General features: G+C 45.5%; 1 protein-coding gene and 1 long non-coding RNA gene across 2 annotated transcripts in view; one reads left to right on the forward strand and one right to left on the reverse strand.

Annotated features, from left to right (window-relative positions):
- The window catches only part of LOC140214095 (neprilysin-11-like), a 44,088-nt gene extending 41,065 nt beyond the window's left edge, over positions 1-3,023 (reverse strand). Inside the window, exon 1 of the mRNA XM_072285386.1 lies at positions 2,731-3,023. Coding sequence (XP_072141487.1) covers positions 2,731-2,898 — 168 coding nt within the window. The 5' untranslated portion in view covers positions 2,899-3,023. The remainder of the gene's footprint in view (positions 1-2,730) is intronic.
- Positions 1-24,726, forward strand: part of LOC129381734 (uncharacterized) — a 130,012-nt gene extending 105,286 nt beyond the window's left edge. Inside the window, exon 3 of the long non-coding RNA XR_008609856.2 lies at positions 24,644-24,726. This is a non-coding gene — a long non-coding RNA (uncharacterized lncRNA). The remainder of the gene's footprint in view (positions 1-24,643) is intronic.
- Positions 24,727-25,134: the final 408 nt, after the last annotated feature.

Consider the following 25,134-nt stretch of genomic DNA (forward strand, 5'->3'; position numbering starts at 1 on the left):
TCCTTATTCAAAAATACGTTCCCCAACGAAAAGTACAGTGTAATCCCCAGTCGCCTTGGTTTACGGCCACCTTTCGCCGTCTTCAGAACAAGAAAAAAAAAAAATTAGACAACCCGTTTCGTTGGTCCGAATACCAGCGCATCAACGATGAATATTGTAGCCCCATTTCCCAAGCTAAGCAAACTTTTTTCAACATTACATTACCATAATACTTACATGTCAACCCACGTAAATTCTGGAACGTTGTTCGTGGTAATACACCAGCCACAATACAAATGTCCCAATCGAACACCCCTGTTCAAAGTGATCAGTGTTGCACAATTTTTAATAATGTATTTGCTTCCTTTTTTCATGATGCTGCACCGATGCTTTTTCCGCCTTCAACTAAAGTTTATGATACCCCAACGGACCCAATTCTTATAGACTGGGTGGGCACTAGAAAACTAATCGGTAATTTGAACATATCTTCGTCTGCGGGTTCAGATGAAATTAATTCAAAAATACTCATGTGTACGGAACTGTATTCAACAATTATTCTTTCTAGGATATTCCAACAAACATTACACTGCTCATCACTGCCAAGCGACTGGAAGGTTGGGTGGTTCCTGTTCCAAATCAAGTAACACACATTGTCCTGAAAACTACCGTCCCATATCACTAACAAGCATTCAATTCAAGTTTATTTGCATCTATACATGTACAGATGACAGGAGTACAGACAAAATGCCAAATGAATTCGGCTTGACGGGGTCTGTGCCCTCTACGGAAATGGCACTGTGCACAATAAAGAGAACACAAACATACAGTAATGGATAAACGAGAAAAAAAGTGAACTATATTGAACATTGTATAACAAAAATACATACGGGTAAAAAAAATCAACAATAGAATACTGCTAGAAATTACATTACAGAAAGCGAATAGCATAAAATGATACAAATAATACAGCCTTGAAATTCACATCTATAAATAATAAGTTATTTACATGCAGCAAAAGCAGCGCGGTTATTTACAAGCAGCATTCCCTGTAAGATTCTGGAGCATATACTATATTCCCTCATAGTTGATTTTCTTGAGACGAACTCTTTTTTTAACAACAGTCAGTATGGCTTTAGGAAATCGTTCTTCTGCGAAACGCAACTAGCTTGCTTTACTAACGACCTCTTTTCTAACACCGACTTTAGACTTGACACCGATTGCATATTTATCGATTTTGCTAAAGCCTTCGATACCGTATCCCATAACCTACTAATCCATAAACTTAGTATTCTTAACTTTGACCCGCTAGTACTGGACTGGATTAAAAACTTTCTTGTTAATAGAACACAATACGTTATCACGAACAATTCGTCGTCTGCGCCCCTCGCGGTAACGTCAGGCGTGCCGCAAGCGTAGGTGCTGGGTGCTCTAAATTTTGTAATCCATATTAATGATCTTGCTTCCTGTGTGAAATTTTCAACTATTAGGGTTTTTGCTGATGACTGCGTTCTAAATCATAAAATTACTGACCTCAATGATTCTCGTAACCTTCAAGACGACATTAATAACGTTCTGTTATAGTGTAACAAGTGGTCTATGAAGCTTAACTTAAGCAAATGTAAATGCATGCGCGTATCACAGCGTACAAATACTACTAATCTGCATACATATTTCCTCAATAATAGTCCTCTCTCAGTTGTCTCATCGTACAAATACCTTGGACTAAACATCACCAGCAACCTTTCCTGGCACATGCATGTCAACCCTATATGTAGCAATGCCAATCGCATGTTGGGTTATTTGCGCCGAAACTTCTCATTTGCACCATCGTCACTGAAACTAACTCTGTAAAAAACATTAGTTCGCTCCAAACTAGAATACGCATGCGCCATTTGGGACCCGGCTAACATTACACTCATAAACAGCATAGAAGACATTCAAAATCGTGCAGCGCGTTTCATCTGATCAAACTACTCCCGATATGCTAGCGTTACCTCAATGAAAACAACACCTAACTTGCCAGAACTTTCTTCGTAGATGCTTTCGCCTTTCGCTCTTCCATAAAATCTACCACCACAACCCTTTGTTGAAAGAACAGCTTATCACCCAAACGTCATACATATCATCTCGCTCTGACCCCAGTTTAAAAGTTGGTGTGCCGTCTTCACGTACTAAACTTTGTAGCAATGCATTCATCGCTAGTACAAGCAAAGATTGGAAGCACCTTCCCGCCACCGTTGCAGCCATCCTGTATACCGACACCTTCAAAAGCAGCATTCATGAAACGCCACATTGAATATGTCTTTGTATGGTTGAACGGTAAACAACAACCCGGGGCACTTCGCCGACCAAACAAAGATTTAAAAGAAAAGAAGACGTTTTAAATGTGGTTTACTGGTTTTACCTGTGGACAAGGCTCCCGTGTGGCAGCCGAAACGTCTTCTTTTCTTTTAAATCTTTATTTGGTCGGCGAAGTGCCCCGGGTTCTTGTTTACCTTTTAGCCACGTTTCATCCCAACCAGACGGGCTTCCGTCAAACACTGAAGTTCATGTCTTTCTATCTTGCACAATGTTTTTTATGTTCACCCACTCCTTTCTGTAATGCCTTCGGGCCTTGAAAGTATCCTAAATAAATAAATAAATAAGAGGTTGACAGGGTCAGTTCCCATAAACAACAGAAGCATTTTTGTATCACTCATTGCTGTTAGCAGTGGCATTGCTCCCCGTGTAGAATCATGAGGCGGTACCAACCTTTCTCGTGAACCAAGATCCCAGCAGAGCCACAGCGACGCTGGGTTCTTGCACGCCGTAGAACAAGGGTGGCTGAAGCCGGGCTACAGGAACGGTCAAACGATGGGTCATCTCGTCCAACCGGCCATCCTCGTCGATCGAGTGGTAACGAGCGTTCATGGCCAGCATACTTGAGCGAACGGCGCTCCTGGCTTGAACCAGGAGCCTCCAATTGGGCACGAACGAATCGTGTGTCACCGGTGGGACCGACGCATAGAGCTTTTCCCAAGGCAGATGCTCGTCGACCGTCCAATCGAGCTAAATATTAAAGGCACATGAGCGCGTTGATAAACGATTGACAAAAACCCAATAAAATAAGGGCGCATGTTCGCGCGACTTTTCTGCACGAGACCAACGGGGCAAGCGTGACACTTGGACGCTAGAGAAGAGAAGGGACCAACACAGCCTGATATTGGTCTCTTCTTTGGTGTCAATGTTTTACGTTCGAGCGTTTAATCTACTTATAAAAATAGCGCATATACGTGTCGTTGCAGAGCAGTTTCTCCGCAGCCTAAAGAAACGCTGCAACCTTTTTCGAAGCTAATTCAAGCTACTTGTTGAATATGCAACGTAAACATCATGATTCCTGAATGCACTAGGAAAATATTGCTCCCTTACTCACCACTGTAAGCGCATACTCTCGTTGGAAAGACGTTTCCTCTCTTCAGCGTCGCAAAGCCCCGGCAACACATCATTTATATTACTACTTAGTCGTGCAGGGGGGGCAGTAACCCCAATCTTCAGACGTGTCACGAGTAGCCAGTGCCTCCGGTAAAAATCCACACGCAGAAATCTCATCGACGCAGTAAAATATGCGGGAGGGGCGACTAATCTGATAACAGGGTTCCCTTGATGCGGCGAGGGGCAGCTTCGCCAATTGTACAGATGGCGACACTCCGTGTTACTCTGCCTCAACTGTTGCATTTGGCGTGGTTATTTCGCTGCTGTGTCGTGTCCCGTAGTCGCAAGGTTTACCAGCAATACGTGTACCTCCAGAGTAGGTATTTTTAAGTGTCCACCTAGTGGATATGTCCCCTGAGGCTGCTGCTGAAGTGCTGATTCTCTGGACTGGGACACCAGAAAGAAAGAAACAGGCACATCTAGCCAGTTTACTTCTCGTTGGTTGAGCTCCAGCGAATCAGCGTCAGCCGAAATGGGCAGTCGCCTATGTGTACAGTTACAGAATACGCTCCCTCCCCCCTCCGCTACTTTGTCTGCCTAATTTCCCTCTTCACATGGTTGTGGTTCATGTCGCTGTATTGAGAAAGTGGAGGGCGACTTGGCGGGCGCGTAATGTCGGGTGCGTTGAAAAATGCGACGACAAAACAAATGGGGAACAGCGGCAGCCCCAAACAGCCTCGAGGGGCCGATAAAGACAATGATAGGCACGAGTTGAAGAAAGAGGGAGAAAGAACGTTACCCAATGAGGGGCTGAGAGAGAGTGAATAAGCAGAGGAGGAGCGCTCTTTTCTGCAACCCTTTAGGATGCATGACTCCGCTCCATGGGGAAGGGCCGGGGGCATATAAATAAGAAGTAAGAGAAAGAAGGTCGATTTCGCACAAAACGATGGTTACGAGGAACGGCGAGAGGAGGCATCACTCGGAGAAGAGGGCCTCGAAGATTGCTGGTGAAGAGGTCGGTGTGGTCGGTGTTCGAAACCCGAACTCTAAAGCATCGACAGAACCAGGACGGTCCCGGCTGTCCTTGGATAGATCAGCCGAGCGTAGGACTCGGCTATTCCAGCTTAACCTGCTGTTGTAGGAGTTTGTGCTCCTCATCCTCCTCCTAAGTCTTCGTGCAGTTGTACACCTTTGGACTCCGACGTTATTGGACCCCGATGACCTTGTGTTTAGACATCGGTCTTGGACGCCGACGTCCGTGGTTGTCCCTACCGTGAGAACGCATCCCTCATCTGCCACTGCCTGCTATCCCCGCAACCACCGTCAACGGAGGCACCGTCGCTGTCAACGCACCATCACCCGAGTACCTAAGACTTGTGATGGCTGAGTTTTTAGAGCGCCGCTTTTAGGCTACCGTTCCGGCGCTGAGCGTTGGCGTGCCTAATCGGCGTAAGCGAGTGAATTCAGAATGCAGCTAGGAATGAAACAAAGTGATAGCGAAGAGAGCGCGAGGAGGAAAGAGGACGAGGAGACTACAGTGAAAGCATGAGGCGGAAAGCGGAGTAGAAGAGTATGGCGAAAAGTAGAGGAGAAAAGCAGAAGACTGCGATAGTGAAGAGTGCCCGAGGAGGAAAACGGAAGAAGTCACCTTGAAGCACCATCATATGGCACTCACGTCAGTGTATTCGTGGCGGTGGCCACTCGGCAATGCGGCAGAGAGGAAAAAAAGAAGAATCAGAAAGCTTGCCTTCGCGCTCAGCGTTTACCGCAAGCGTTTCCCGGTAAAGATGCTGGTTGGATAAGCTACAGTTGCCGGGAAGCGGCAGCTGTCTGGCCGTACGATATAGGGCACCGCGCGTCGCGGCTCTGTCAGTCGGTGCTGTGATCGGTGCGATGCTTCAATATACCTCGAAATGAACTAAAGCATAGAGCTGCACTCAAATTTCGCATTAGAGAGTAAGGCAAACATAGGCGAACTTTCAACGTGATATGCTTTGCCTCTCGTTGTTGGCAACCTTCAAGTGACCATGATCAAAAGCGAGAGCCGTTATCCGGTCACTCAAAACGAGAGCGTTTCGAGAACAAAACGAGATCATCCGGGCAAGTGTTCAAAACTTAAGAAAATGCGGTCTCTCGCCCCCAACCCTTTGTACAAGACCGCAGTACATATGCTAGTTACGGCACAAACAAGTTACAAAAATATTGCTTGCGAGTTCAACCTAACTTTTTTTCTTTCACAATAACACTCAAACTGTAACTTCTAGTACGCTGAACTAAAAGGCAGATACAGTGCGCCATACACTTGATTGTCGTCTTTTGACGCTGCGGCAGGGTTGCTCTTTTCTACGCCAGCGGTTCGCGAGTTCCGCGGCGCGGTTTCTGCGCAGCCTTCTTCCAGAGATGTCGCCGCGCTGCGTGACCAGGACGGTAGCGTCCAGTGTGCGGGGGATGGTTGTGAGGTGGTGTGAGCAGTTGTCGTAATTACTCCAAACCGGCAGCCATTTCATGCGCACATCTACTCTCGATTACGGGAGAGCCATTTTATTGCTGAAGTTTTCTACCGACAGTGGTTTGAACTTCTCGCATGAACTAACAGGGTTAGCTGCACTTCTCTTTTTCGGTGCTATCTCTGTGTGTTCTTTGACATTATCTTGCTTTCTTCCTTGTAATGAATATTAATTTTATTTTGGGAAAAAATGACTTCATCGTTCCTGAACGAGGCGAAGAAAATAAAAAAAAAAACAATAAATTATTAGAAATAAACATAAATACAGAAGAAAGTGGAAGGGGGAAACGGCGCCGCGGTAGCTCAATTTGTAGAGCTTCGCTCGCGAAATGCGAAGGCTGTGGGATCGTTCCCCGCCTGCGGCAAGTTGTTTTTTCCATCCACTTTCATTCCATTAATTTAGCGTTTGTTTATTTCATTTATTAAGCACAAGTGTTTTCCCCTATGTTGTCCTTGCGGTCAGTGTTTGTTGGCTTCTTATGATATGACTAATGAAAATCGGGCGCCTAGGTTAACCGCCTTTCTTCTCGTTTATTACATATCAACCTGGTTACATTACAAGGTGCGTAATATGCTCACATTAAGCCCTTATTCTTACTGCCACGATCAGTAGACCTCACAAATGGGTGAAGCAATGTATGAGCGACTTCTATGTGGAGCGAAAGAGCAGGCCCTTTAAGTTTTCTTTGTATACGTATTTAAACCGTTCCTTACATCACCTGAAACACGGCATCCGACCCCGTCAAGCCACAAGAGACCATTATGAGAGAGAGTTTCGTCACTGATCTGTCCTCAAAAACGGGACGCCGAGGCGTTGCCCGATGGTCTCATCGTCACCGGCGTATCGCTCTAAACGCAGAAGTGTTAAGGGCCCCCTGTATCGGGGTTCTTAATCCTGTGCCTTTGTTAGCTGGGTTGTCCATGAGCGAAAATTTCCGTATGTATTATGGTATATGTATGCGCCGCGCCTTGCGATATGACATGAGGTATATGCGGGTTATATTGTCACATCATTCTATCCCTAAAGTTGCTCATACTTTGTCCTACATTCTGGAGAAATTTATTCCTCTAAATTTTGAGAGTAACAGCCTACAAAGTAATTTCAAGAAACGAAACCTCGGCAGCGCATGTCTTGTACGTGTAATCTTCTGCGCTTTAAAGATTAAAAATTCGAAACGATAACAGAAACCTCAAAATGATGTTGAATGAAATGTGATGTTTGGCGCAGATGTCTAAAAGTTCGGGACTCGGCCGACCAAGAGGCCGCGTTCCTACCAAAAGCTCGCCTTCGTGCATAGCGTTTGCCGGCAGTGTTTCTCGGTAAACATTACGGTTACATATGGTGCAGTTGCCGGGAAGCGTGAGAAGCACTCAGCGAACTTTGAATTGCGTTCCACTCTTAAAGGCGAAGCTTAACGTCCTCCATGTTTTTTGCGAAAAACCGGCAAGAAATTGCTCTCTCCTGACTTACCAGCATCAGGACGATGACGGTTGTGTGAATTAGGCCTTAATTGTAAGAACTGATCCACACTGTGTCTCACTTGTCCACGAAAGTACTACAGCGGCTTGCATTGCACCGTATCGGAACTCAGCCACCGTAGCCTGTGAAATTCTCAACCGTTCACTCATGCGTGATGGCAAAATCCTCTACAGACTGAACCACACCGGTAGGCACTACGCGGTTTGAGAAAGCCCATACTGCGGAACTCACTTGCAAGGCCGTGAGACTAGCAATGGTTCGCAATTTGGTGGCATCGTCGTCCATCCAGGGAGACGCTTGCAGGGCTTTACGGAAGTGGCTTGTGCTGAAATTGTACACGGCTTCCGCAGCTTGTTTTCGGTCGGTGTCCACATTCGAGTGCAGCGCAGGCGCCGTGAGCGCGAACCCGAGGAGGTGCTCAGTCAACAGGAAGCAGTAGTCGGCCATGTCTGCGTTAGGGAGGCCTCTGCCGTTGATCGACGCTGCAACTGCAAACGCACGCGAGGGGAAACGGCGTGAAGAGTCACTTAGCCTTACAGGAATGGATTTCGCGTACCGTTATTCAGATTAGGTTACACAAAGAAAATTGAAGTGCAGTGGAGTGGAGTCGGTATGTTGTATATTACGTGCAGCAAGACTTTGCTGCATCATTCAGTTATTTGCCTTGAATTGTGACGTCTTAGCCTTCACATTTCTGTTGGCATTGGAATATGAAGATAAACACATTGATATGCTAAACAGTCGTGTAATTATGAAACAAATACGCAAGTATTTCAGGGTAATGTCTATTTCAGAGTCCGATGAACTGCGCCAGAAGTGCCAATCAAGGTTTTGACGTAATATATGCTTGCTTTGTGGTTAGAATGTATTCTTACAAAAGCAAAACAATTAAAACGGTCGTAAATGGACTTATTTGGAAATTTGCTATGATTTTATTTCTAATGTAACGTTAGATCTTTCTTAAGTCTCGAGCTTATATCTAAAGAAAACGAGATATATCCTTAGGTTAGCTTGGTTAGGTTAGGTTAGTCCCGGCAATGGATGCGCAAGTGGCCTTGAACAGTGTTATGGACGTTGTTATAGTGCTCTCTTAAACGATCGTTTGAGCACCTGCCTGTTTGTGAAACATACTTACTGCCGCAAAACAGGGGAATCTGGTAAACCACATTAGTTGCGCATGTCACAAAACGCTTTCTGTGCCAGACTGAGCAGCAACTCTGACGTGATTTAGGCGCGTTTACGTTTACTGAGCCTGGCCAGCTATTCCGGGGCTTAGAAAATAACTGTGATTCGTGCACGTTGCCCAATCTTTTTTAGCCTATGGGAGACATCATGTACATACGGTAGCACTGCAAACCTGCGTCTTTCAACCTGCTGGTTCCTTGACTGAGCGTGCTCGTACCGCTCAGTCAAGGATTAGCTATTAGTCATTGGAGTGTGTGTGCACTGGTATCTGGAATATTGCTTGGGTAGGACAGGCAGAGCGTGGCCGCGTGGCTGAACACGTGCGAAAACGTGGCATACCTTAAGTTTGTGCGGCATTGATTGCTTTCGAAACATTGGTGACAATTACTTTGCGGCATTTTAAGGAATTAGACACCGTGCGTATTGGTTTTCGCTAGAAAGCACGTGCTCTGCATTATTATAGTATTATTGTATTTGCATTAGAAAAAACCGCGCAATACATGGCAAGACCGTGAAAGCCTACAGTGTGCGGGGTGTCCATCAAGGCAGACGAGGAGACGGATGAGAATGGAGAAGGAATCGAGTCCATCGGCACACACTGTGATGTTGATGCTAGGCTGAAGAAAATGGACGCTTTCCAGGATTAGCTTGTCAAACATGTCGAAGAGCTCGAAAATGAGCTCAATATGGAGTGAGATGCACAGAAGGTTGTGGAAAAAAGACTTCAAGCAGCCGAGGTAAAGCTGAACACCGCCGCCATAGTGAACGAGAATGGTCGTGAGAATGAAACGCAATCCCCCGACGTTACAGGAGAGGGAGTGTCAGCAAAGTGCTTGGAATGCGTGCAGCGTGGTGAGGGGTTAGCTGGAAAGAGCTGCACCTACCTTGAGGCCACAACGCAAAAGAAAGCAGGAGCGCAGGGGTCAATGCCCCTTGTCAAGTTCGAATCATGCGGAAAAGGACAAAGGGAAGCAGGGAGAGGAAGTAAAGAGTGAAATGGTGATTTCCACCGGCGACTCAAACCTGGCTAGATGGTTAGAAGCAATTCTTAGAGGGTGAAAGGCGATGAAAGAGTGGCAGTTGGGACATTTCTAGTGAAGACACTGGGTTCTGTCATGGAGCGAGCAAAAGCAAAGCTCACGGAAAATTCCCATGCTTTTTTAGGAGGCCCACGGGCGCTCAGGAGGTCAGAGTAGGTAGCAATGAACAAGTTCCTCTAGGGGAACCCCAGAAGAGCATCGCCGTCGATAACAGAAAAGGAGGAGAACAAGAAAGAAAGCTCGCTATGCCATACGGTACACCAACATGCAAGGCAGCAGAACAAAGGAAAAGTGGACAGAGATTGAGGAGTAGTTAAGTAGAGAACAAATAGGGGTGTATGCGGTTACAAAAACACACCTTAGAGGCTCGGAAGAGCCGCTAGGGGTTAAGAATTTGTTTGGGAAGGGTGCAACAGAACTAAGTCGGAAAGAAACAGAGGGGGAGCCGGAATGCTGATGCATCAGGGAGCCCAATGGAAAATAGCAAATTCAAAGTGTCAAGACGATCTTGGATTATCAGGTACAATTAGTTGAAAAAAACTTGGTTGGGCGTAACGTATTCTTGGACCGGAAATGTTTGCACAGAGACGAAAAAAGAGTTAGTGAAATGCATAAGTGCGGATATTAAGGGTTTCGGGAATGATGCCAAAATTATCCTATTAGGTGACATGAGTGCCCTCATTCAGGATCTAGATGGCTATACCAACAACGGGAAGTCAATGCTAGATCTTTGTGAGCAGCATAAACTCGTTATCGTGAATGCAGGGCCTAAATGTGAAGGGCAGATCACATGGAAAGTGGGAAACCGGGAATGGACCATTGATTACCGTCTGACAAGAGGAGGAATTCATGATAAGTTGGGTGAAATGGTCATTGACGAGGAAGGGTATATCAGCATAAGCAGTAACAACGCATCATTTTGAAAATGGGATATATAGTTGGGAAAAAGAGCAAGGAGTGCAAAATGTCCAGTTTAAATGGGAAGTTGAACAAATAATAAATATAGTCACAAGAGTCGACGAAGAACTTTGCAAATGGTCAAGTAAAGATTGGAAATATCGTGAGCTTCTGAGTGTAATAACGACTGAAATACGGAAAGAGAAACAATGTGTTCGCTGGAAAGGAAAAGAAACCGAAAAGCTTGTGGAACAGAAAGATACGAGAATTGATCGCTGAATGACAGAAAACATCCTGAGAGCACAAGCAGGTAGAGAAGGTGCAATTGCCGCAGCATGAAGTGCCCGGGAAATTGGAAATATACAGGGGGAAAAATCTATGGTTCATATACTGGTGCAAGGAAAGATAAAAGGTGGAATCGAACGTTGGTTGTCAGAAATACGAGAGAATTAAGAAGGCCGCACCTAGAATATTTTGGAACCACATAAAGTTAGGCAGGAGGTCAGCAACAGTACAACAACATATCTCAGGCGAAGATGGAATTACCTCAAAGGGGAAGCGGCATTAAATTACATACGGAAAATACCAGCCGAATCTTTCCAAGGCAATGACGAGGCTGTATTGCAGTAAAAAAGAAAATGAAAGAGAACCATATGGAAAAGGAGCAGGTGCTGAGAAACTTCAACTGGCAGAAAGCCGAAGCGAAAATTCTTAAGCGCACATGCACAAGTTCTAAAGATAGACGAATACCAGGCAGTTGGCGATTAAGTAGAAATAATTTAATATATAAAGGTAAGGGGGAAAGATAGAATTCACTCGTACCGACCATTGATCATTACATCGGTAATGTACAGGTTACCAATGCAGGCAATCAACTTAAAGCTGCAAGCATGGGCAGCGAATAATTTCATTCTGGAAGAATTTCAGAATGGCTTACGAATAGGTAAGCGTTTGGATAATAAGTTATTTGTTCATACTCAGTGTATTGAAATATCAAGAGGAAAAAGCAGACCGTTATATCTGGTCCTTTGATACATTACAAGAGCGTATCAGAACGTAACCGCAACATTTTTGGGGGTATTCTGGAAGGGGAAGGCTTAGGTGACGATTGTCTACAGCTTTTGAGAGACATTTATCTAGAAAATACCGTTTGCGTTGAATGGGAAGGGCTGAGGAGAGAGGAGAAAGTTGATATCAACGAGGAACTGAGGCAGGAGTGCCCGTTATCCCCACATCTCCTTATGATGCACATGGTGAGGACGGAGAGGGTGCTAGAAGGAAGTGATATCGGGTTTAATCTCTCATACAAGCAGGCAGGCACAGCAGCAGAGCAGTAGCTTCCAGGTTTATTTTTTGTGGACGACATGGTGTTGCTAGGTAACAGCCAAAATGATTTGAAACGTCTGGCTAATATATGTTGAGAAGGAGGCGAGAATTTAGGTTTGAAATTTTACGTTAGGAAATGTAGTGTTATGGTATTCAGTGAAAATGGTGAACAGACAGTGGCAATACAGGGCCAGGAATTTGACGTAATAGTTCTGCGGAAACACGAAAGGTGGAGATAAGTAATTAATAATGGGAAAATCAGACATCCACCCGTTCGTAGCAATTGCTACAAAGAAAACCCATACGCGTTCCTGGAAAGATAAGCCTCGCAGTTGAAGAAAAAGTCGTCCTGGTCCGGGACTCGAATCCGGGACCACCGGAGGCAGCCGCTCTACCATCGGAGCTCACCAGGCGGCTAGCAGAAGGCAAGGCGATGTCGAATTTGTCAACTCGAAACAAAGGCAAAAGTTTGATGTAATAGTTCTGCGGAAACCAGCAAAGTGGAAAGAAGTAATTAATAAAGGGAAAATCAGACATCCACCCGTTCATAGCAATTGCTACAACGCAAACCCATACGGGTTCCTCGAAAGATAAGCCTCGCAGTTGAAGAAAAATTCATCCTTTTGTCTATTTTTTCTCCTTTTCCGAATCTCGGTGTGCTCACCACCATGACAGTTGGACGTCGACTTCTCGCGGCGAGGCTTTCGCAAGGGATTTCGGATGTTTTGGCTTAGTTTCATGGCGAACCGCGCCATTAAAGAAGTCAGTTATTGTTTTGTTTTATGTTACGGATTGATTTTAAGAGTAGTGCAGGTGCAAACGTGTAGCAACGGAGCTTTTTTTCTTTGTTGACAGAGTACAGAGCTCAGGCATGGGTCAGCTTATGCATGGGTGCTATTCGCGGTGCTCGTTCAAATTTGTTTTCCTGATGGCGCTATCCTCATCACCTGCATGAAGCTATGCAGTGCGTAGGCTGTGTTCTGTCATATATCGTGCTAGAAAGGTAACACGAGTAATTTTTATAGTACTGAGAGTGCGTAGCTTTGTCAGTCCTTGCTTTTGTTAGTGACTGTGAGTTGGCTGTCTCCGCTTCACCGTCGGGGCAGCATAAAGTGGTGCGCGAGTTTGTTGGAACTCGCGCACCACTTTGGAACTTGGAACTCTGCAAAGTGGGAAAGTGCTCATTGATGGAAACCATTTCTGTGTGTAACTTTCGACCTTGCATACTCTTTGCTGACAAATGAAGTACAGGTTCCACTGGGATGTGTGCGCTTGAGAGCAAACGGCACCAGTTTGTCATAAAAGCGCAGGACCAGTTTCACTGCATAAAGAGATGCCAGCGTCATGACGAAACGACGAGAATAGCTGAGATGCTCCGCGTCGATCGCGCACGTTTCTACATGAGGCTCGTGTTATTCAGGCGAACATGTCACGCCCCTTGCGTTTGATCACCATGGTAATAAACTGATTAAATTATGAAGCTGCATAAGCTGGACACACGGCAGTCGATTGGGTACACGCAAGTACGCACTTCGAGCAGCGCAAACGCATCCGAGTTTTTTAATCGGCAGCTACATAGTGCTGCACACACGCATCGAAAGCCAAATAAAGCCAAATAAAGAATCTGATCAATGCAATAGAACCAACTCATGAAGCGGGTTGATCTGTGCAAGCCGCGACAGTGTTTTTGCCTACGAGTACAATGCATGACCGTAGACAACTTAACACTCGAACAAAGCTCTGGCATGTATATAAACATTGTGTAGATTATGGATACATTATTGGCGAGACAACGATTTCTGCTTTTTGTCCTAGTACTCGACACCAAAAGGAATTTGTCTACCAAACAAGCCTAAAAACCTTCTAAGTGAAAGCAGGCAGCCAACCCGAAGCCACAAAACAAGCGCGCAGTTACGCTCTGGAAAAGCACAAGAACCATCTACTTCTGCGAGTTTCATAGCGTTCCATCATCGGTATTATCAAAGCACACAATAATCAAGCCTTAAATACGGTGAAATTTTTTTTGCAAACACCCAACAACAATTTGTGATGTCTCCCCTCTTGTGACTGTACGGGCGGCTTCCGAGCGAGTGACCAAACTGCGAGGGGGAGCTACGAGAGACAGAGCGAGCTGCGAGAAGGCCAGGAGAAGGAGAGGCTGGTGGAGGAGGAATGTCGCTACCTTTTAGTTTTATTCAGGGACCTTACATATCCGCGGCAGCGGCGGGGCTGGCCGCCCGGGGGAAAGAAAACAAAGAACCAGAAAGCTCGCCTTCGCGCACAGCGTTCGTCGCAAGCGTTTTCGGGTAAACATTACGGTTGCATGAGCTCCAGTTACCGGGAAGTCGCAACTGTTTGGGTGGTTTATACTCCAGCTATCTTTAGCCAGAGTTTAGGAATGTGCTGATGCACTCGAAGACGACGCGACAAAATGCATCTTGCTGAGTATTATTTGTACCGTTCCTAGTTAAAGGACACAATAGAAGGAAAGTATTGCTGTGGAACCGGCGTCCATCTTGTCTACCTTTTATTCTAACTTCCTTCTTCTCTTCTCCTGAGCCCAGGTTCCTGCGCTTGTTCATCTTCTATTCGAAGGCTCATACCACCTCACCCTTCCAGGTTTCTTTTGCTAACCCCTCCTGGGGTAATACGTGTAAACGTTTCCAATGTAAGCACATTCAACTGAGCCACGTTCACCAATGTACCACACAGTCTTCAATATTTTTTTCTGAGTGGCTGTCTTTGTCACAGAGTTAGGACCATAAAATTTGGCACTGGATTCTTTCACTTCTTTCCTAACTAGAATGAGGTCGGTGACTTGAATGTCTGGGATATCTGAGCAATATCTCTTGTCAAATTTTTTATTCATTCGTTTACGGTACCTCGCCTCCTGCGATTTCTATTTCCTCTCCTCGACGATCTTGAGATTTTCTAACAGCCCCAGTTCACGGTGCATCTGAAGAATAGGGGTCTCTCCTGCAGAAGTGAACTGCGCGCTGCATTCCAAGCGACTGGTGTAGGAGCGATTGTGATGTCTTACAGCTGCTTCTAAAGAGAATTTCCATCCACCAGGGAAACTATCGTACATCCGATGTATTGTTTCACATCTCGTATAGCACGCCCTGCGAGCCTATTCGCCGCAGGATGGTATGGCGCACAGAATTTGATTGATATATTGTGGTTTGGAGCCCATCTTGCTAGTTTTTCACTCTTGAACGCTGGACCTTTGTCACATACAATCGTCCTGGTTGTCCTAAAGATATCCCGTTCGAGAAGGGCGATGACAATATTCGCATATTCTTTTCCTGCCCGTGCCGCGACCATCCTGGTGCATTCATCTATGGCCAGAAGAAAAGCTTGCGTTTTTCGGACTCCTTCTCGTTCCTTATTTAGCTCGGCGAAATCCAGGTGTATAGCTTCAAAAGGCACGTTCGAGTGGGAAGGTATTATCATGGCGTTCCCAGGCTGTTTATATTTCACTTTGTTGACTTGACAAATGTGGCATGAACGCACGTATTGATTGACGTCTTCTTTCATGTGAGGCCACGTAAATCTCTTGACGAGGTAGGTGCGCCAAAATCCGTCGTGTCCTCCAGATTCTGGACTATCGTGGTACAAATAAAGCACCCTGGAAACCAGCGTTGGCGGGAGTTGATAGCGACCTTCCATAAATATAAATTGTTCAGTGCCTTCCCACAATTTACCTACATTGATTTCTTCCGATTGTTCTTTGTTGGCCTTGTTGTGCCATTAACACCAGCCCGGAATCCGAATCTACAAGATGCAGAATTTATCCTGCGAACGCCCTTTGGACAAACCCGGGGCTGCGCCGAAAGGCACAGCGCCCTAACTCTCCCTTGACAAGTCAAGATGCTGAGCCGTCAGACAGCGGCGTCCTGAGGAGATGCATCGGCGAGCGACATGTTCAAACGTGCAACAAAGTGCTAGACAGCCCGCCGCCGTATTTCCTTCCCCCTGGAAGTCACCGCGCGCGGCAAATTTAAAGCGGGTGGCCAGCGCTGTCGCTGGTTGGACCTCTCGGACGACCGTCGAGTGCTCGCTTTGTATTGGGCCGTTTGAGTGACAATCGTTTCTCGGGGCTTTATAAGTCCCGACGCCGCCACAGGGAGAACCGGATCCACCGACCCGCCGGGAGCCGAGTGCCGCTCTCGAGTGGAGTGAGATGTGTCACGCGTTGGAGTCTCACCGGACGTCACCGAGCGGGAACAGTCGCGTTTGCTGTTAGCTCTCGGCCCCCGTGCCGATCCGATCTTGTCCTGTATAATGACCTGTATATAGTGTATAAAATCCCTTTCGTTATTCTCACCGACGCCTGACTCGGAGTCTTCGCTACCAACGCTCTGTCACAAAACGGGTGACGAGCGCTACAGGACCACCTCAAAGTCGTCACAGCCTGTGTCATCAGTCTAGACAATGCATCCACATCCGTCAAAAAGGGTCCAGGTCTGTGGGAGATAGGGAAATCGAAGTGCTGCAAGTAGTTCACCCATCAGGCGAGACGTCCCTTAGGTTGGGTCACATTCAAGAGATGAGTGAAGGCCTGGTGATCGGTGAACAAAGTAAACTTCGCACCTTTTAGGTACGTATGGAAGTAATGAATTGCTTTAAGTACTGCAAGAGCTTCCTTTTCAGTAGTGGTGTAGTTGACTTCAGGTCACTCGAGGGTGTAGCTGTGTCGCTTTTCTCGGCCGAATGCTTCTGGGCATTTGTGGTACAAGACTGCACCTGTCCTATAGTGTGAGGCGTCGGTATTCAGTTCAAAGTGTAAAGTGAAATCTGGTATGCGTACAATAGCGTCAGCAGAGACTCTGTGCACCAGATCACGGTAGACTCTCTCACGTTCCTCATCCCACTCAAATGAAACATCTTTCTGCGTTAAGCGCGTGAGGCATCTTGTTTTTATGGCAAAGTCTTTTATGAAGGGTCTGAAATGTCCTGCTAATCCCAAAAACACACGCAATGAGTGGACGTCATATGGACGTCCACTCATTGTCATATGGACGTCAGTGGACGTCGTATACCAGTTGGGATATCCTCTCGACGGACTCTTTGTCGTGCTTTTGGTAGTCCCATCAAAGACTCTTCCAAGAAACACAACTTTTGTTTGAAAAACGGACTTTTAAAATTAACCTTGCGGTGTGCCAAGCTCAAGGCATAAAATGCCTTGGTCAGGTGTTCCTGATGCTCAGCCTCTGTTTTGGAGAAGACGATAATATCGTCTATGTACACGTTACAAAAGACACCTAGGAAAGGCTTCAGGACTTCGTTCATAATCTTCTAGAACCATGCTGGCGAGTTTTTCCAGCCGAAAGGAAGCCGGTTGTACTCGCACAGGTCGAAGAGCGTGATAAACGCAGTGTACATTTTTGTTTCTTCGGTTAGCAGGATCTGCCAGAAACCTTTGCACAAGTCAATACATAAAAAACTTCGGCAACCACCTGTCTCATCTATAATTGTGTCTATCATCGGCATGGGAAATGGTATAAGTTATGTCTGGCGATTGAGAACCCTGTAATCTGTGCACAGTCTGAAAGTTCCATCTTCCTTCGGGGCAATAGTTATGGGAGAGGCGAAGAGGGACACCGAAGGCCGGATTATATCGGCGTCTAGCATCTCCTGCAATTATTTCTTCAACCATATCTTGCGCTCTCTTGACATGGTATAAGGTGAGTTTCGGATGACGGCCTTGTCAGTTAGTTCGAAAGGCACCTTGTGTGACGTCATCGCCTGTGGATAGCTTCCTATGCATACCAGTTTAGGATAGGTCGTTGCAATATCCTCCGCGCACTTGACAGCTCGCAGTTTATCTTTTCTATCCTGCTGTGTCTCTTCCTTTGAGAGTCCTTCTACTAAAACCGCATCGTCCCAGTATACGTTGATATTTAGTTTCTTCATATCTGGTCTGGATGGCAGAAAGTCGTACGTCACCCCCTCTATCACCACTACTTCACTCTCTATTTCATTACCTTGGAACTCGATGTTTACTGAGGCCCACTGATTATGCATTGTCACTTTTCCATCGTAACCTTGCACCTGTAGTACTCTTCCACTATGCAGGTGACTTGCATCTACCAGCTTGGTATTCATTATAGACACAGAAGCACCGCTGTCAACCAAAGCCATCATATGTCTGTTTGCCACTTTGACAGGAATGTGAAGTAGGCTGGAGCAAGTTAAATAAACAATCTCAGTTCTGGTCATCGGGAAGGACTGATCACCCTTGTTTATTAGTTTTTTGTCGTCGGAGACTCTTGGGCGTCCGAAAGTAGGGGGACAGGGTCGCTGTCGACGTTATTCACCCGACCTCTGGGAGCGCGCCAACCCAAGTTCTCTGTGCCGCCTGCAAGGCGGCTCGGTTCTCACTGATTACGGCTTGACCAATACGCGCCGGACCGTCTGAAGTGACTGCTTGAGCTATCGCTTATATTTTCTTCTGAAGTAGATGGTATGTCGTGAAGGCCAATCCAGGAGCCAATCCATAGTTTTAGGTGATCGTATTTGCACTTGCTTCAGGACTTCCGCGTGCAGTCCGTGCATTATTACTGCTACTACGGCAGAAGGAGGAAGCATAGGCTCGGTCAGATTTAAAAGGCGGCGTTTTTGAAAGAAATACTCGACGAAGGAGCGCTGCTTGAATTTGAAATTAAACGCGGCGTCCTATCTTTGCACTCGGTTGCTTCGGAATGTCGTCAAGAATTTTTCCTTCCACTGGTTCTAAGAGTTGCCAGCCTCTTCAATAATGTGCAAATCGTACCACATCCGTGCAATACCTCTTAAGTAACTACGCATATTAGTAATCTTGTCCTCATTAGAGTGCCACTTGTTTTTCCAGCGGCATATTGATATAATTCAAGCCAACTTTATGGACTTGAAGACATGCCGTCGAACGCATCGGGTTCTACAAATTTAGTCACCGGCTTCTCAGCGTTTAGAGTGCTTATAACCGATGCCACCAGTTGGTTTTGTTGCGAAATCTGTTCTTGTAGCCGAAGAGCTTTCAAAACGAGGCTCAACTCTTCCGTCGACGACTGTGATCCAGAGTGCTTTGGACGCATCGGTTGAACTAATTCGTCGAAGATCGCCAGACGCAAGTTCACTTTCACAGCACCCGTCCGACGTAGTTCAGCAGTGTCCATGAAGCCTTCTCTAAAACCAGGTTCACGAGTTCTGGCGAATTGAGTTCGCGAGGTAGTTCCACCGCTGGTTCATCTTGAGCTTGGTATCTCGAAAAGATGATCTTCTGTGCGGAGGTCTCCTCAAGGAAAAATGTCAACCACATGTTGGAGTCAGTTGTCAGCTGCGCCAAAATAACGTAGCGTTCTTAGTTAAAGGACACAATAGACGGAAATTATTGCTGTGGAACTGGCGTCCATCTTGTCTATCTTTTATTCTAACGTCCTTCTCTTCTGCTGAACCCAGGTTCCTGCACTTCTTCATCTTCTATTCGAAGGATCATACCGCTTCATTATTGTATGGAGTAAGTCACAATATGTATTTTGTTCTGCCTAATTGCATAATTGGACAAGATGAATTAACTATGCTTCTTAAGCAACGAAGTTAGGCCGAAATTCGAAATAAGAAGTTATAAAACGGTCTTCAAAACGTCGAATTAAACAGTTTCTAACTCTCTATCTATAAGGTATTAGCATTCTCCCACTTACTGCAGATGCTCGCGAAATAAAAAAAAATACCACGTGACATGCCCGTTCCCGTGCCGTGATTGCAGCGCTCTCAAAAGTTCCGCGTACAAAGGAGCATAGCATCTAGCTGGGTGTGCCGCAGCTTAAAAGGCGACACGGCAGCGACGCAAGCGATGGATGTGCGATTTATGCTAGTGGTGTGCTTCCATCCCGGCGGTTTTAATGATAGCGACAAGCAGACGCAGCGTCAACGCACTCCGCTAAATGCTATGTCAGGGCTTTGCTTTCTACCTGCATAGAGGTTCATCTCAAGAATACACATTTACGTTGTCAAGGCAAGTAACGAACACCAGTTTTCGACCATGGAGTTAACTTTCACCAGCTGGTCAACAATATTTTTTACCTATTGTATGACGTTTAGTTTTTAGATAAACCCTTTAATATTTTGTTTGATAAGTATTTGAGCAATTTGAAGAAGAAATAAAGCAATAAAGACAGCCTAGTTGAAGTATTTTTATCTTGCATGAATTACGTTGCTATTATCCTTCTTCACGCTTTGACTCATGGAATGTGCGACTGAAGCTGAAGCTATCGCAGCTAGATTCGCCGTAAGCTCAGCAGCGAAATCTGGAATGGAAGTGCCGCAAGCTCTCGGGGCCGAGCATGAAATGCCGCTATTGCCTGCCTCGTCAAAATTCTTGATTAATGTGAAAGCTTTTAACCACCGCTGCCTTAGTCAAACTTCGCCTCTATATTGTTCTTGACGGCCTTGATGGCGTCATCAGTGCCCGGACGATCGTCGGGTTCATTCAAAGCAGGAAGGGGGAGGGCACCATAGCTACAGAGGCGTCTAGACACACCTTACCACGCGTTGGCGCTTCCTATGTGCACCAATCATACAATATAGTGATACATACATATATATATATATATATATATATATATATATATATATATATATATATATATATATATATATATATATATATATATATATATATATATATTGACATACGTAGAGTGATATAGTGGTATAGTGATAGAGTGTCGGTTCTAAATGCGAAAGATCGATATCAGATAGGTAAACGTCCATATAGCGATAAATGTAGGAAATCCTAATTACTTTAAGCAGGCTAGGGAACTATTTGTCTCCATCTCATTTTAAAGGGCGTACCAATTGTCGTTACCATAATTATTAGCAGCGCTTTAATGGCTACGGAGGAAATAGCGGCGCCGCTATGTGCGTTGGCTAAAACAACAAATCAGCATCGAGAGAGGTCTGCTATATTTCTTCCATTCTTGGGCGGCGCACACGAAAGCGAAACACGGGAAGATTTGCGCCTCTTTTAAGCGGTACCTGTGTAAGCAAGGTAAGCAGTGACCTTGAATGCGATGTCGAGGGTTTGGCGACTCGAATTTTGTGTTTTGCTGAGGATTACATACTTTTTCTATACAGCGATAACAATACTCACAGCATTGTATATGTTCTCAAATCATTTATGCAAAGGGGCCATGGACTTCAGTATGGGTGTCAGGTTCCTAACCGAAAATAATTTCAGTTCTACGACTTTGCGATTTCAGTCTGCACACGCCAGTTGGATGCACGCCCTAATATTGGGCAAGCCCCTGTTAAACTGCAAATGTGCGCGTTCGAAACTAGTAAAAAATGGCATTGCAACATCATGTTTGCACTCGGCGATTTAGAAATCCTGTTTTCATGCCGAAGAAGGAAGTTTTTGCAAGTAGATTGGTCACCTAAGGAAGACGGTTTTCCCGCTTCCTTTCTTGTAGCTGCTTTTGAGTTTGTTAAGGAAGCTTAAAAGTATAGCGACGTCAGATAATCAGCCTGTTGCGTCACATAGAGCGGAAGAGTTGTTGTAATTCATTATGTGCACTAGATTTCGCACGAGTAAGAGAAAGTGGCCGGCCGTTATGGCATTACATTGCTTTCTACGTTGGCAAGAAATTTGGTGGTCTTTGCTCTGCAATTGATCGGCGTGTAAAGATTGGCGGAGGAGTGAGTGATAACGCCTGCTTTGTTAAGTATGTTATTGAGTACACTGATTGTTGCTCTGGAATGGTGTATAGGATTCCTTGCGCGTGTGGTGACGTGTACATTGCGCAGACTGGCCGGTGTGTTAGCATCAGGCTATGCGAACATGCCAATTCTTTAAAGGGAGGGGCATCTTTGCATCTTGCCAGCAATTGCCCTTATTACGGCTGCGCGCCTTCTTTTCAGGATGCTTCAATCACCATTGAACACCATGATCAGCACACACGTGATATCGCTGATGCACATAGCATAGTCAAGAACAAGAACGTCTGTATAAACCAGATTTCACTTTCCCTATCACGCGAAGAGACTGCATTCATTGATTGCTCGTGTATATGAGATGACTTCTACACGTCATCCAAATGAATTTCATCACCACTCTCTAGATTACCTTTTTCTTCCAATAAAAAAAAACTTTCAGTTGCTAGAAAAGCGCTTGTCCTGTATTCTTTCGCGTGTTTCGTGTTTATGTGCGCTGGCCAATAATGGACAGGTTAAAGCTCGCCCGCTCTTCAATCCTTCTATATTTCTTATTTGTGCAGACAAACATGCTGAAGAAGTATATGCTGTAGAAGCGTTAACAATACACATGACAGATAGTAATAGAGGCAACTTCGCTTTAAATGCCTTAACTTGCATACATCATTGTCTGAAGTTGAAGCGTAGGTTTCATTTAGCGTACTACACAACTCTCTGCTCTAAGTTCAACATGCCACAACTGCTTTCTTGTGAGCACTCATCTGCTTTAAAAGCGCAGTTATCTTGCACACGACTTCAATTCTTATTTCGATCAACGAGGGCGAATAGGGAAGGCGTTCAGAAGAGTCTTCATAGCGGCTGGTTGATTCATCGCCTCACCTCAAACACCCTTCACCCTTCACCTCAAACAAGACCACGCCACAAAAAAAAAACACATAAAAACAGGAACAGCGATGACTTACCTTCGCGGGACAATACACGGGCCATGGACAGCTGAAAAGCCCATCCCAAGTAAAGCAGCAAGGAGTCAGCGTTCAGCTCCAGAAGCATACGGTTAAAGGTGGCCAGAAAGGGCGCCCCGATGACAATTACTGGCGTGTCGTCCACGGTCAGGCGAACATCCAGAGCCGCTGACAGCACGTCGGCCCAAGCTTGCGCCGATATGTTGGCGGTAAGGTTCGCCGCAAACGTGGCCAGATTGTCGAAGCGAACGATGTCGCGGGCTTTGTTTGCATTGTTGACAAAGCTCTGGACATGCCTGCACCACAGCGCGTGTACACGTTTTAACTGCGTTAGGCCGGGCACGCAGTTACGCTAATCACTGCCCTCGTTGTTGGTAAAAAGAAGTGGGAGAGTAGTAGTAGGTGCAGTTTACTTATTATTTATTAGTTCAATTATATCAACACTCCAGGCGCATTTCTGCCGCTGCCGTCGCCGGCGTCGCCGTGATGTTCCGTCCAACTTTAGTCCGTCACTGCAGCTCACGGTACGCTGTGTGCCAGTAAAAGCGCGTAAGGAAAAGCCGATGATGGTGGCTCGACCTTGATCGAACAGTGAGTGTCTGCGGTCATCGAGTGAGGTGATTTTACGTTAGCCTGTGCGAGCGTGACACCATGCTTGTTGATACAATCTGTTTATTTATTTACATACTCTCAAGGCCAGTGGGTATTGCGCAGGAGTGGTGAGTACATACGAACTGGTATGGAATCTTCTTGAAATTAATGGTGTCACAGATGGTTCCGATGGAGGCGGGAAGGTGGTTCGAGTCATCGGCAGTGCGTGGTATAAATGGTTGAACATAAGAGGTCGACTTGCATGGTGCTACCCCACCTTCATTTGGTGATCGATGCGAGGTGAAATGTAGGATGGGTGGAGGAACACATCATCTTTAAGAACGAGAATAATGTAGTAAATCTTATGAAGCAGGCATAAGCGCATAGACATACGACGTATTGCAAGACATTGCACACCGAGCGTCAGTTTCATTAATGACACGCTTGCGTGACGAGCAAAATTTGACAAAAGGAAACAGGTGGTCCTGCGCTGAAGTTCATAAGTGAATGTTTACGACTTTTCACGGCCGATAAAACTACTATAGTTACTTCTAAATATCTAATATTGTGCTATCGCAATCGATGCTTCGCCTTTAAGAAGAAACTGCGTCTTTTTTATGTACTTATTTATTTATAATACCTTATAACCCAAACAGCAGAGCAGAGCAGAGTCATTAGAATTGATTGCCACCATGAATAAGGTATTTTGTTTCAAAACATTTCTTTCTTTCTTTCTTTATTGATTTATTTAAGACAATGAACAGATTGTCTTAGGGGACACGGCTAAAGGCAAACATTTGCTTACTAGGCCGTGCCACCCGTACATTGGCAGCAAAATGGCCGTCGCAGGCTTTAAGGAGGTCACAGATGAAATTAAAGTAGTACACATTTTCCAACACTTGAGTACACAATTCGCGTAAGAAAAAAGAAAAAAAGGTTAAAGTTTACAGTTTTCTAATCACTTGAAGCACAACAAGATGTAGATGACTGATTTATTCCCCGTGAACTCGATAAAACGCGAGCGGTCGCGTTTAGGCGACTCCAAAGAATGAATGAATGTATGGTTTTTATTGGCGCAAGGGCCAGATATGGCCAAAGAGCGCCAGGTCCGCGGTGATGAGTTTGCAATGTAGGTATGAGTTCTATGAAGTTGGTGTGGCGTGGCTGTAAAGGGGCCTTAAAAATAGTTGCTCTAGAGTGCGTAAAATCTATCTGTAATAAAATTATGTCGATGACAAAAGACGTGTTCTATGAGCATTAAAATCCATCGTAAAAGAATGATGCAAAATAGAAATTATATGAGATGGTAAAATTACGTGGAGCACTGCTGCCTCGCCAGAGCCCATGAAACAAAAGGGCCTAGAGGCATGTGCTATAAGAAAGAGCTATCACAGCGGCATCCTCTGAAGAGAGGAGACGTTACTAACATGTGGGGCTAACAGCATGCAACACATCTTTCAGAAAACGTAGGACTGCGTTGGTGTCAAAGAGTGGTTCTGGGCCGAGTAACATTTGTGGATGAAGGGGGATGTGCTGCCGGTGTGCTAGGGGAAAATGTTTGTTTCTTTCTCAGATTCGGCTGCCCGACACTCCAGCAGGACGTGGAGGACGGTCAACCTCTCCCCGCATCTACCGCAGGTTGGAGGATCATTTTCAGTGAGTAAATCGTTATGCGTGCCAAATGTGTGTCCTATTCTGAGGCGGCAGAATAGGACATCTGTTCGCCGTGATTTTGTTACGGAGGCCCAAGAACCTAACTGTGGCTTTATCACGTGCAGTTTGTTATTTGCTTCTGCGTCCCAAATACGTTGCCAGTGGTTTCGCAGTTTCCTTCTTAAGAAAGGCTTCAGGTCTGTGGCAGGTACCGAAGCAGTAGGATAAGCAGCAGCATGCAATGAAATTGATGTGGCCATCTGGTCCGCTAGAGCGTTACCCTCGATGCCCCTATGTCCAGGCACCCAGCATATAATCACATGACACATAGGACGGAGTAGAGTTCAATAATTGCCGGATTGTTGTGGTTACAGAATGACATCAAGGCCTTCACAACACTAAGGGAGTCCG

The sequence above is a fragment of the Dermacentor andersoni genome, chromosome 11, assembly GCF_023375885.2.
Source record: "Dermacentor andersoni chromosome 11, qqDerAnde1_hic_scaffold, whole genome shotgun sequence".
NCBI lineage: Eukaryota > Metazoa > Arthropoda > Arachnida > Ixodida > Ixodidae > Dermacentor > Dermacentor andersoni.